Consider the following 13,292-nt stretch of genomic DNA (forward strand, 5'->3'; position numbering starts at 1 on the left):
AAATCAGTTTGGGTCTCACGGCCACCCTCGTGCTCCGATGGTCAACTTCGGCATTGACTTCGTGATTCCGGCGGCGTCGCAACCTCCCACCACCCTCAAAGGCTTCCTCTCGTCACTCTGAGCACGAGGGTGGCCTCAGTTTCCCCATCAGACCACCAAAGCTTGCGAATCGACACCAAGAAGCCGCGGCGGCTCCGTCGCCGTTTCTGGCTTTTCCGGCGACCGTTTTCGTCGACCCAGGAATGGAATTGATTCCCCTCTTTGTGTTCTTCAGTTCTGTTAAAGTGGTTTTGGCCAATTGTTGAGAATTCTTGAAAATTCAGTTTGGGTCTCACGGCCACCGCTGCAAGTAGTGGTGTTGGAGACGTTGATTTTGTATTGTTTTGTGATTTCCAGTTTTTTTGAGGTGTCTGTACTGATCTCGGCCTAAGTTGACAATCAGACTCGGGTCTGGGTTTTTCTCTTGGCTGGGTTTCGAGCTGAGCAGAGCATTAGGGGAGAAAGATGAGAGGAAGAGGGAGAGAACGAGGCTGGGTTTTTCTATTGGTTGGATTTCGGGCATCAGAGCACTGGGGGAGAAAGAGGAGAGGAAGAGGGAGAGAACGAGACTGGTTTTATCAATGTTGATGGCTGGATGGAGGCGAAATCGCCGGTCCATCCGAGGGCGTGAGTGAGAGAGCAGAGAGACGTGTGGGAGAAAGGAGAGGGAGAATATTCCGTTAGCATTGTGGATGGAAGTTAACGGTTTTCCTCAATTGAGACAAATTGAATAATTTGTGGGCATTTTTGTAACGTTTTAAAATTAGCGGACCAAATTGAGACACACCCCAAAGTTCGTGGACCAAAAATGTATTTAACCCTTTTTTTAATTTGTTTCCACTATTGGTTTTTTTTTTTTTTTTTGGGAAAAATATCAACAACTAGTTGAAGAGTGATTCTATACTAACAACTAGACAACTAGTTGAGTCATTATACTTCATATTTCAAAAATATCAACTTCATCATTAAACCTAAAAGAAAAAACTTCATCCTTAAACAAGATTAGATAAACCTTAAAAATATATATATATATATATATGGTGGTTAGTAGCCCCTGATCCCACACCAACGACTCGATACATCGTACGTCAACACCAATGAAGTACAATACAAGTATGAGAGAAAGGGAAGAAAAGAAAGAGAGGGAAACACACAGAGAGGGAGAAAGATAGAGAGGAGGTGCGCAGTGGGGTCACTGGTGGTGGGGTGGGGAGGGAGCTGGCTATTGTGTCCACTCTTTTTTTTTCATTTTTTTTTTTAGTTTTAGTTTCTAAGTTTGTTTAGATTTATTTCAGGTTAAAATAGAATGTTTGAGAAAAATTAAAAAGAGGTTAAAATGGAATGTTTGAGAAAAATTAAAAAGTCTATATAATGAGCAACACAACACGAACACGCTAAAATACGACATATTAACAAGTCTATCTACAAAATTAAATAGGTCTCAAATTCAAATTTTTCCCCACCCAAATCAGAAAAGAAAAAGAGATCGAATATGTTGGTAGCCCTAAGTATGCCTAACATACTAACAACGATGACTCATAGATGTAATAAAATAGGAAAAGTATCATCATCGGAAAATGATATTACCATTACTTGCTAATAAATCATGAAATAATGTTTTGAAGGGTTCAAATAGAAAATGGTATTGTGTTCTTACTAATTCATTTAATAAGTGTACAATGATGTGTCCATTAATGGAGACTCAAGCCCCAGGATGTGTACAATGATGTGTCCTTTGGGGCGAAGCCCATCTCATGTATGTGCTAAACTGGTGTTATGCATTAAATGTGTTCATGTCTTGCTTAGGCATGAGCTCATTTTTCTTTTATTTTCTAGTAGAATATTCCATTTCCATGTTATTGAATCCATGACTTGTCCCAATCCTAATTATATTTCTCACCTTCTCATCAATTGGGCTAACCTTGAGAGTTTACATTACTTAATTGGACCAAGTCACGAAAATGGTCTCACCCACTCTCCTTGTATGCATGTGAAATGCCTTAAAGTAGTTTGCTTATTATTTGACAAATGGCGGCCATGCAATGTGCCAATATGATCATATCTGCTCCCTCGAAGAGATGCATGGGGCATTTGCTTGCAGTGTGAAAATAGTTGTATATGCTGAAGGGATTAATCATTAATATGTTCAGCTCTTAAAGCCTCTTGTCCATATGTGGGAAGTGGGAGTGTGGGACCCTATATATAATATCATAAGCCTTCATAAATGCTTTATCAAGTGTGTGTTAACTGTTCAACATTGACCAAAAAAAAGTGTGCTCAACACATGTATGTGTCAAATGCCAAAACACGTGTGATTTTGGTACATCCATGGTGTACGTCATATTGGCACTAGAAAGAGACAAAGTAGTTTTGGTAAGGCATCACTCACTGTCCGAGTTGTACAAGTAGAAGGACTCTCTTTTTTTTTTTGCCCAAAGAAAAACAATTGAAATAAGACTAATACGAATGTTGTCGTTGTCATCAACTCATCATAAATGGAAAAACGAATAATTTGTTGTACTATATATGTTAGTAATATGTTAACATCTCCAATGGGGAGCTCCTCCCCCTATTTGAGATACTAATTCTATATTTGGAATTCCATTTAGACAATTGGACCTCAAAATAGTACAAATACTAATTTTTTTTTTTGGGTGGTCAAATAGGGAGGTTGTATTTGGGAATTGGGGTACCAAAAACTGTAATTGCTTAAAAAAAAAAAAAAAAAAAAAAACCGTTGCGCACCCATGTGAGTGTACTGATCTACATGCTCGTATTGACCCACGTGCCCGTATTAACCCACATAAGCATACTAACCCACGTGCCCGTATTAACCCACGTAAGCGTACTAACCCACGTGCCCGTGTTAACCCATGTGAGCGTGCTAACCCTTGTGCCCGTGTTAACCCACGTGAGCATGCTGACCCTCGTGCCCATGTTTACCAACGTGACGTGCTGCTCCACGTGTGCACGTGACATGTCCACAAGCCAAACGTTGCCCACATGAAGAGCAGCAGCTGCAGGAGCCCACTTCAACCCAAATGATACCCCAAGTACCGTTTTTATTTCTAATCCTATGTTTGGTCCAATTTTTGGCACTGTAAAAGTTTTAAATCTCCGTTTGTGTTTTGCCGGGAGTACCAAATTTGGAAGGAAAACATCCAATTCAGTACCAATTTGGAGATGCTCCCTTCCTTTCCAAATATTCAGAATCTGTGAAGCCAACCAACACTATCCATGTGTTTTATTTTCTTTCTTTTTGCAAATTTTTAGTATGTTCATTCTTACAATATATTAGTAAATAAACAAAATCATTCATTTTTTATTAAGACAGGACAGGTTTTACCAGTAGACTCATTCCCATACGCATGTCTAAATAAATGCAACCAAAGATACCACTCAATTCAAAGCGGGTGATCAAATTTGTGGTCATAAACAGCACAGCACAAACTCATGCTATCATTGACAACTTTATTTATTTTTTCCTTTGGCATCATAAACACTACACTGTTTAATGATGGCAATAGGAGGAAGGCTTTACGTTGACACCATCCCCTTCCCAAACTCGCAACAAACTTGAGTTAGATCAGGACTTTGTAAGTTGCTAAGAAGATTTTACACATCTTGTTGCTGATACATAACCATACATCCTACCAAAGCATACATTAAAGGAGAGAAAATTCACACAAAAGATGTCCTGGTTTTAATCCTATCCTGTCCAATTTTCACTCACCTTTTTTAGTATCTTACATGGGCTCTGTCTTTGCTCCAAATCTGGAAGGTCCTTCCTCACTGATAGCATTTCGGGACACAATATCTGGTGCTTCATCAATGATCCAATCATCCATTGGATCAATATCCTCTGTCACAATGCCACTCTTCACACCTGAGCAAAACTGCTGCAATTGCAAATTATAATGAACAAATGCCAGATCGCTCAACCGTTGTTGCTCAATAGGATTCCTTCCATTTGTAAGAAGCTTCTCAGCCAGAGTCCGTTTGAGCCCATATTTTGAAGCACCATCACAGTTCTGGCTCAAAATTCGAATGGCAAACCTCTGCATTTCAGGATACTGTTTTCCATAACAAGACCACCACATAGCTGCAGCCAATTTAACATAATTTAGTTTGAAATCTTGGTTTTTGAACATAATTTAGTTACAATTAGGACTTAATGCCTAATTGTAACAGAATAAGAAAACTCTATAATGCCTAATTGTAACAGAATAAGAAAACATGCAAGAGTTTTCTTAACCATTTATTTGTATATATTATTTTACCTGGAGGAATGTTTGTTCTTCGGCTAATGGAACTACCCTCCTTAAAACTACCTCTAGCATGTCTATACTCCTCGAATTGACGGGATATTAAATCTTGACTTGGCTGATTCTGCACCATTTGTACAATACAGCACAAAAGGCCAAAGGCAACCTCATCATCACCATAGAAATCACTTGAATAGAAGAGACTTGGATTAAGATAATAACCAGCCCCATGGAGAGGGCTATGGAGATGATTGTCCCAAATCTCATCAATAGCTTTCCAGATAGGCATGTACTGGGATTTTTTACTTTTCAGTTCTTCTTTAATGGTCTCCTTCACTTGATCCATGGTTTCATATATGTACCCCACAAGTGGCTTATCAGCTTCAAAGATCAAATTAAGAACGCGGACCAGCGGCATAGATGCTTTCAAGACCATCTGAGCTCCAGTCCAGAAAGAGTGATCCTCCACCAAATCCACTACCTTCTTGCCCTCTGCTCTTGAAGCCCAGAATGACATGTTCCACTGGGATGAGGAAAACATGTCTTTTAATTTCTGCTTTTCTGATACAATATTCTCTAAAGTCATAAAGGGCATTGCTGACCTTATCTTGGAGGGCTTAATTAGGTCACGGCCAACAGTATGTTTCTTCAAAAGCTCCAAAACTGTTGCATGTCCATGAATGAACTTAGTAATAGTCTTGGCTTTGTCTAATATTTCTCTATTGGAGCCAATCATCCCAATCTTCTCTAACATCAGCTCAATGCAGTGAGATGCACTCACAGCCCAAAATACTCCTTTGCACCTATTGATAAATTGCTTACCCACCGCACCGGCCCAGCCTGTTGTAGAATCTGCTACAATCTGAATCACATTGTCAACCCCAACATCCTTCATAATTTCCTCCAAAAGTGAATATATGGCATCAATATTACCAATGAAAGATGAAATATCATGGCTACAAAGATAAATTGGACCTTGAGGGCAATTGACCAAAAAATTAACAAGGTTTCGACCCTTTTCATCAATCCATCCATCCAACAAGATGCTACATCCAGTAGCAGCCCACGAATTTTTAATCTTTTGCACATATTCTTGTATCTCCTTCACTTCATCTTGAAGGATCCAACCTTTGAGCTCTTCACAGCTGGGGATCTTGTAGTCCACATGACCAGGACCAAGAATTGAATTTATCATTCTTTTGAAGCTAGAAGAATTTGCAGCAGTAAATTCTAAGTCCATTTCATAAAAGAATCTACCGATGCATCTCCTAGATATTAAATCTGCCTGCGTTTCCTTATCCCCTCCTCTTTGTGGAGTGTCTGCCAACACAGAGTCAACATCTTTTTGGCTTCCATTCTGAGAACCAGCATTGATGGCTCCACTAGCATCCATTTTTCTCTTTTCAAATGATTCAAGAAACCCTGAAAATGTCCAATGTGTGCATGAAGTGTAACAGAAAGCTAGGCCTACAAATTTCCACAAAGTCTCTAACTTTATGTTCACTGTGCACTTTCATCAAACACATTCATGAAGTCTAGCTTTAATTTTAATCATACATATATGATATAACTGATGAAAGTCAACAAGCAAATAATTAGACTAATAAAAAAGTTTACAACAGAAAAGAGTTCATTTTTCCCACTACTTAGCCACCAAAGGAGGAATAAACAAACTCATATTTTCAGTATCCTCTTTGTTATTCATTTTCTTTCTCTCTCTAAGAACTTCAGAACACAATGAACTAGGAACCCAATTTTTTTTTTTTTTTTTATCTAGAATACCAGTATATAGTAAGCATGAACAAAAATGGCACTCAATGTGACCACATGCATGATACACACACACATACATAAATACATCTCTATACTTTGTAAAAAATAGAAAAAAAAACGCAGAAACAGAGAAAGAAACCACCATATCTTTGGCTTTACAATGTGAAGAGTGAAGGTGCGGATCCCTTTGTACCCTTGTTGGGTTTTTGTAACAGCCAAAGTCCAGTAGGTCTTTGGTTGGAGTGGCAGAGAGGGACAGACAAAAAGTGTGAGAGAGAAACCAGAAAATGTGAAGTATGAAGGTGGAGCTGCAAGAGAGGCAGAGAGAACTCAGAAAGGTGCTCTGTGCTCAGTCTCGTTGTTTATACTTAGAGAATGGAATTGGAAATGGACAATTTTGGTTGGTAGACAACGGCTTTTGGGCTTCAACGACACGCGCTCTATGCATTTGTCCTTGTGTCCTTTGTACCTCACGCGCTGATGTGCTACTTATGACCCACGGCAATGTACTGCCTGTGAGGCTGTGACCCACACCGTTTATGTGTCTATTTCTCAGCAGGTTATAAGAGAGAAAGATACAATAAATGGATTACATAGAAATTTCTATGGAGAAGAATCATGATATCATATTTTTTACACAAACTTTTAATTGGGTTTACTTCATATAAGATTTTAAAGATCCGAATCATTTATTTTAGGTTTTTTAGCAAGATACCCACATGAATTTTGACTCGATTTGCATGTTACCATCTAAATTAAAAATTGAAGCAAGTTACCTCCTGAATTAAATTTTGTAAACAGAGAGGTCTTAGAGGAAAATAAATTCAACCTCCGAAATGTTAATTTTTATGAAAGGTAGTGTTATTAGGGTAGCAAGTATTTACGAGAAAGGTAGTGTTAGTTTTTAGAAGACCAACGGTGTAGACTTTGTATTTTTAGGAGTTCGGGAAATTATTCTATGAATTTTTAAAGAATCCAGAGTATTTTAATTTTTTAGAAATAAATTTGGACTTTTTAAATTTTCTGGAAACTCTCAGAGAGCAAATTGATAATTTGACTCCATAGTAAATTACTATTAGTCAAGATGAGTCCGTAAGAATTTTCCGTGTATTTTTCTGAGTCTGGAACTATTTTTAATTAATTTTCAAAGTTTGTAAAAATAGGAAAAGAGAAATAAAAAAATAGTTGTACATGTGGCCACTTGTAATTGATTGGGCCTTGCCACTCAGCATGGTGAGGTGGCAAAAGCTTCCCCACCCAAGTTCTTGTCTATGAAAAGGCCAAAAAAACTCATGAGAATTTGGATGGAGGTGATAACTTGCAAACCAAATTTAATTCAGGGGGCAACTTGCTTCAATTTTTAATTTAGGTAGTAACATGCAAATCGAGTCAAAGTTCAGGTGAGTATATTGCTAAAAAGCCTTTATTTTATAGGTTTTCATTAAGAAATTATTTTTGTAAAAAATTAGATAAATAAAAAATTATTTACTATATAAAATTAAATGATTAATATTTTAAATATTTATTTTGTTGATCATTTAATCTTTTTAGGTAAATGGGAAACCATTTACCTAATTTTTTACAAGATTAATCCTTCACTTGAGACCTAAAATTGGGATTTGGGCTTTTCAATATCGGTGTGTACCAAAAAACAAATTCAAATTTCTTGGTATATCAGCACAAATACGATTATTGAATGAGTTACTAAAAACAAATTATGAAAAAATGAATAGGCCCAACTTAAATGGGTATAGCCGACATCACGGCCCTTTCGACACCTCTACATGGATGTCTGTTTATTGTTATAGAAGTTTCTTCGAGTCTTCAACTCTGCTTTATCTCCAAATCAAATATATAAGACATTCAAAACCACATGTAACATATGGGATTCTTAAACAAGAAGTTGAAAAAATTAAGCATATTAAGGAATACATTTTAAAGGGGACATTCAGACAAAAATTGACCAAGTAGGCGCTGTGAGTAATGGAATGATTGAACAAGAATATCTGGTTTTTATTTTATTTTATTGAGATAGGAAACATAACAATTTATTAAACATGAACTGAAAAACAAGTTACAATAGCAGTGGACAAGTAGTCCACTGACAGTACACAAATCTTTGGAATAGCTAATTTTCTCTTTCATTCAAACTACTATCTGTCAAGAGATAAGCAAATCTCAATTCAATTACTAGTTTACCTACAAAAGCTGGGAAGTTCTATACATGATCATACAAACAATGGACTTTACAGTAGTGGGATAATACTAGTTGTTATTGCTAGGGATTTTCAACTACAGGCTCATCTGGTTTCTCTTCAGAGCGGAGCTTTTTGGCGCATGCTTGTGACTCAGAGCCACTACTGTCTACTGCTTTATGCTTTAGTGATAGAGGTGATGATGAGTTGGACTCAGCCAGTTGTGGTGGTGATACACCAGCTGATGGAGAAGGCTGTTGTTCAGACTCTTGAATGGAATTAGTCGTCAGAGATGACAAGGCTTGTGGAGAAAGCAAGGCACTGCCGGCTTTCTGTTGTTCCTCCAAAATCTTCTGCAAGTACTTTGCATGCTCCTCTATGCGAAGCTGAAGGGTCCTTTGAACCTACACAGGGATATTGAATCAGAGAAGATTGAAACCAAAGAATTGGTTAATGGCTCAATTTCTGAATTACCATAAAACAAAATGCAGCCAAAAGGAAAAAGGAAGAATCAAGTGGGATCTATGTTTATGTCAATGACATGTGTAGTTGTGTACACAACCAAAACTATTGGCACAAAACATAAAGTGCTTTTCTGGTTTTCTAGGGGTTTTTTATTTTTGTTTGAGGTGGGTGTGTGTGTGTGTGTGTGTGAGAGAGAGAGAGAGAGAGAGAGAGAGAGAGAGAAGGGTACAAATAGCATTTTCCTAAGGTAGGTTACTATAGCTTCTTCCTATGTGATTCAATTTTTTTTTTTTTTTGGTTTTTTTGGTTTCTAATTCAATTTTCTTTTAGAAATTAAAAAAAAAAAAAAGTGGTAGCACAATCTCACCTCAAGCTGCTCATGCAATTGTTTCTGAACCTCCATTTGCATGCGCAGAGCTTCAGTGATATGAAAGTTCCTAAGACAAGACAGAAAGTTTCAACAAACAAAACAAGATATAAATGTTATTTATCGAGAAAAAATAAATATATTGAATGCAACACTGACCCTTTTCTTCGTCCATCACCCTCATTGCCGCTTGAAGGTGCTTTCTTTTCTTCAGAGCTAGATGCCTTCTTATCTAAAGAGTAAAAGGAAGAAGTGCCAGTCAAGAATTTGTAAGAATATTCAACTGCCATAATTGTCAAGCAGATCTAATCTTCTATTTAGCTGAGATAATCATTCTGTCAAACTTTGTAGTGACATTTGATACACATGAATAGCCATGAAGCAAGATGGATAAACATTTGGATCTATCATAGTTTGGTCTAATTGACACCCCAAACTAAGACTATCAACCGATCAGTTTCTAATTCACTTAAGCTAAGGTAAAAGTAAAACTGTGCCCTTCAAAGAACAAAGTTCCAAACCAACTGCATATTCATATCAGGGCAGGTTTGTTCAGTTCTCAGGTTGCAGAAAACCAACAAATAAATTGTACTTGTAAAACGGAGAAATTGTACTTGTAAAATGGAGCTCAATAGTTTAGAATACAAAATCGACAAAATTTAAGATTTTCATAAAGATGATTGATTGTATGGATGACCATAAGCATGATTGTATTTTCACCCCATCTGTTCCTTACCTTCTTTTTTCTCTGGCATATACTTTGCAAGTCGGTATTTCTGCATTGACATGAAAATAACAATATTGGCTCAGATAGCTACCAATAGTACAACATGTATTCTTAAATCACCAGATAGATTAAAGATGAATACCTGTAAGTGGCTTTTCACATGATAAATGGTTAAGCCCTCAACATTCATAGCCTTTAATACACCTTTTGGAGTGGCCTCTACATTTCAAAGTAAACTAGTGAGCTTTTTAATATTCAAATAACTTTTATATTCCAAAATTATTTATGGTTAACTTGATTAACTGATAAAATTTGTGATTATTAACAGACTAACTTATAAAACTAGGACTCCAATTGAAAGGGAACTAAACCCCAGTTTGCAGTGGAATAGAAGGGTAATATTTACTTTCAGCCCCATCAAGCTTGTTAACAGCCTCTACAAAACTCTCATGGAGCTCAGGCGTCCATCGCATTCTTGGTCTATGTGCAGGGGAAGGCCCAGGAGAGGGGTGACTTGAAAGAGCATCAACAGGTGATGTTGTCATGTGACAACTCTTACTACATGTCAATCCTATAGCCGGTTTTGGGGAGGCTTGAGGAATTTCATATATTTCCTATACAAACAACATAATGGAATGCAAAGTACCAGTAAGTGTGTGACAAGAAAATTATCCCTAAGAAATTTGAAATTTGACTGAAAAACAGCCATTTATAATTCATCCATTCTTCTGAAGGATCACATGAATATTGCAAAACGACAGTAAACAAATAATTGGTTTGAATGCCATACATTTGGTTCTCATACCATTGTGGATTTTACCCCATCATAATCCCAAGAAAAACCAGCAATATCTATAATTCTTCTAGCAAATTGTATGTGAACATAATGTAACTAATGATGAATACATTGTACTTACATCAAGCCTGGGATTTTCTCCATGGTCCGTGATATCTATGTCAAGTTGATCTGACAAAAACTGTAAATCCAATTGCTCTGTAAGTGCTAGAGCATCACCATGAAAGCTACCATGAGAGGTGTCTCCATGCAAATTAAGAAAGTCTTTCATGAGATCCTCTGATTGTTCGTCATCATATTGATTGCTCATTTCCTCACTTAAAAGCAATGGCGATTTGGAATCAACAGCAGAAATGGACTGGCTGTATGTTGGAGGATGCGGAAGAAATGGCAGATTTCCAAGCTGCCGAGAGGTTTCAGAGTTCGATGAAGATGACTGATACAAACTGGTACAGAAAACAGAAGAACGAGAAAATGTGTTCTTGGAACGTTGAACAGTAGATGCTCGCATATTAGTAGAAGAGCTAAGAGATTCTGTCCGTATGAAAGGTGACAGGCGTGCAGATGAACATTCACCGGCCACTGAACTCCTGCCTTCTGATTCACTACCCAAGAAATCATGTATTGGGGATAGGGAAGTACAGTATGACTGTGTGGCTCCTGTGTTACTCTCACTTTGTGTTACAGAAATGATACCATGGTGACTCATGATTGTAGATGAAATGCCCAACCTTCATCAATAGGTGGTGCAATATACCACAACTTGGACTTCTGCTGGTGGAAATTTATATATCTAGATTGAGATACACAATTAGAATTAAGGCATCAATGAGATGAGCAAGAACGAGATATGGTTGCATAACAACAAAGACCTTGCAAGCAAGGTTTAAGTTTCATCTAAGTTCAAGTTCCACTCAAAGAATCGGTAGAAACAAGAAGCTACATTTCCAGAATAAAAGTTCTCTTGAACTTAATCTACAGGGTGATTGTTATTTCATTAATGGGAAACCCCGAACCAGTAACTCTGTTAAATTTAATTTGAGGGAGAAATTAGACCCACAACTTGGAGGCCAAAGGAACTACGTCAAATCCAGCACACCAAGTAAGCTGTATAAGGAGACACATAGAGCCTAATCTTCCCACATGGAAGACCATCTTCTAAGGTAGAAGATCTGCAAAAGAGACCACCAACACAGGTGATCAGAATTGTGGGATCTAGTAACGATATGGGAAAATTATAAACAAATAAAATCAATCCAGACATTGATTGACACACAAAATAAATCCAGCTTCCTAAAATAGCAAAAACAGAAAACTGCTCATGAACACCTTAATAATCAATTGAAAGGCAATGTACAAGATTATGGAGCAGATAATTTATTGAAAAATGATCACCCCATCTGTTAATTAAATTTTCCTAAAAACAACTTAAAGAGTCCCATTTACAATGCTCTAAATTCTTAATAAGCCAAACCCAACAATAGGATCCTCCTCCATATGAGCTGAACTAAAGATTCTGCTTTAGTCACTTAAAGAAGGTTAAACAGTCAAAAGGGATAAATACCCTTTTGCATTTAACAGTTCACTCTATTAGTTATTTTGAAAATCATCTTAACAAGTAGGAGCCCTACACCCTTCAACAATTGAGTTGCTGATGAGTACTGATTTCTCAATTATTTTTAATTCATCAAGAAAAAAAAAATGAAAAACTTATCAAAAATCAAAGAAAGAAAACAGTATAACATGGAAATAGCTGTTAATAATTTGAAAATCTTCCTTCATATTATTATTAGACAAAAGCCAAATGATTCACCACAGAAAAAGAAAAGCAATCACTAATTTGGATAGAAGCCACCAAATTAATAAAAAATTGATAACAAAATTGATTAAAACCCAACTTAGAAAAGATACCCACATGGAAAGTCTTGCAGAAAAAAAGAGAAAGATCGAATACATATAAAACACACAGACATACATATAAAGGAAGCAGAAAATAAATGAAATCCCAGCTTAATTATATAATAGAGAAAGATAAAGATAAAAAGACAGACCTGAGACTTGAAAGAGAGAGATATCTTGTACTTGCAAAGAGTCTACAACAGAGCAAAATGAAATGATGACTCACAGTCACAGAGAGAGACAGACAGGTCATTAATGTCTCACCAGGCAAAGCAAAGTTAACATTGTAAATAACTAAATACAATGTTATAGACCTATAGTAACAAGTTATGAACCAAATCTGATAAATCTTGGGTCACAGGCAACTGGGTCTGGAGTGTTATCTCTGTAAATGCAAGCTTAAGCTGTAGCCTGTAGGGTGGCTAATGGCCTTAGGCTTTCCTCTGCTCTTTGGCTTTGGCTGCGGGCAAATGATTGAGTTTGAGTTATGTGAGCAACCAGGGGACTCAATAGAGGACAAGATGATGACGATTGCAGTCTTGGGTCACGCGTCCTTTGAGGGGAGGTGAGTGCACGCGCCAATGGAAGTTGGGTTTTTAATTCAGCTGGCCTTTCATTTGTCAGATGTAGCAAGTGGGTTGTTTCTTGTTTGTCATTGCCCCACTAGCAATTCTGAGAGTTGCGAGCTCGCTCATTTAGTCACCTTTGATCATTCCATTTTTGTAATTATTACAGAAGCACTAATTGTCTAATAGAAATATAGAAT

At 37.1% G+C, this 13,292-nt stretch overlaps 2 protein-coding genes across 3 annotated transcripts; both read right to left on the reverse strand.

Annotated features, from left to right (window-relative positions):
• Positions 1-3,785: 3,785 nt before the first annotated feature.
• LOC147287624 (hAT transposon superfamily protein) lies at positions 3,786-5,697 on the reverse strand. The gene is made up of 2 exons (XM_086240937.1): positions 4,320-5,697; positions 3,786-4,141 (listed from the first exon to the last, which is right to left on the reverse strand). Exons 1-2 carry the CDS (start codon positions 5,695-5,697, stop codon positions 3,786-3,788), a joined length of 1,734 nt encoding a protein of 577 aa, XP_086097063.1.
• Positions 5,698-8,089: 2,392 nt separating this feature from the next.
• Positions 8,090-13,268, reverse strand: LOC147287625 (myb-like HTH transcriptional regulator family protein). 2 transcript variants are annotated; one of them, XM_086241935.1, is made up of 8 exons: positions 12,679-13,268; positions 10,749-11,799; positions 10,238-10,445; positions 9,974-10,050; positions 9,841-9,880; positions 9,264-9,336; positions 9,105-9,174; positions 8,090-8,676 (listed from the first exon to the last, which is right to left on the reverse strand). In XM_086241935.1, the coding sequence occupies exons 2-8, from the start codon at positions 11,334-11,336 to the stop codon at positions 8,356-8,358; spliced, it is 1,377 nt and encodes a 458-aa protein (XP_086098061.1). In that variant the 5' UTR covers positions 11,337-11,799; positions 12,679-13,268; the 3' UTR covers positions 8,090-8,355. The 2 variants fall into 2 exon arrangements, with proteins under 2 accessions (XP_086098061.1, XP_086098062.1); XM_086241936.1 differs by having other exon boundaries at positions 10,749-11,420; positions 12,679-13,267.
• Between the last annotated feature and the right edge of the window lie 24 nt (positions 13,269-13,292).

Source organism: Dryas octopetala, chromosome 4 (assembly GCF_963921425.1).
Source record: "Dryas octopetala chromosome 4, drDryOcto1.1, whole genome shotgun sequence".
In the NCBI taxonomy this organism is placed as follows: domain Eukaryota; kingdom Viridiplantae; phylum Streptophyta; class Magnoliopsida; order Rosales; family Rosaceae; genus Dryas; species Dryas octopetala.

What these genes read in the sequence shown, in the direction of transcription:
- LOC147287624 (XM_086240937.1), bottom strand. Translation starts at nt 5,697, where the DNA reads ATGGATGCTAGTGGAGCCATCAATGCTGGTTCTCAGAATGGAAGCCAA. An exon ending in AAGAACAAACATTCCTCCAG is followed by an intron (nt 4,142 to 4,319) that starts GTAAAATAATAT and finishes AATTGGCTGCAG; the next exon opens with CTATGTGGTGGTCTTGTTAT.
- LOC147287625 (XM_086241935.1), bottom strand. Translation starts at nt 11,336, where the DNA reads ATGAGTCACCATGGTATCATTTCTGTAACACAAAGTGAGAGTAACACA. An exon ending in TATGCCAGAGAAAAAAGAAG is followed by an intron (nt 9,337 to 9,840) that starts GTAAGGAACAGA and finishes TTTACTCTTTAG; the next exon opens with ATAAGAAGGCATCTAGCTCT. An exon ending in GGTGATGGACGAAGAAAAGG is followed by an intron (nt 9,175 to 9,263) that starts GTCAGTGTTGCA and finishes GTCTTGTCTTAG; the next exon opens with GAACTTTCATATCACTGAAG.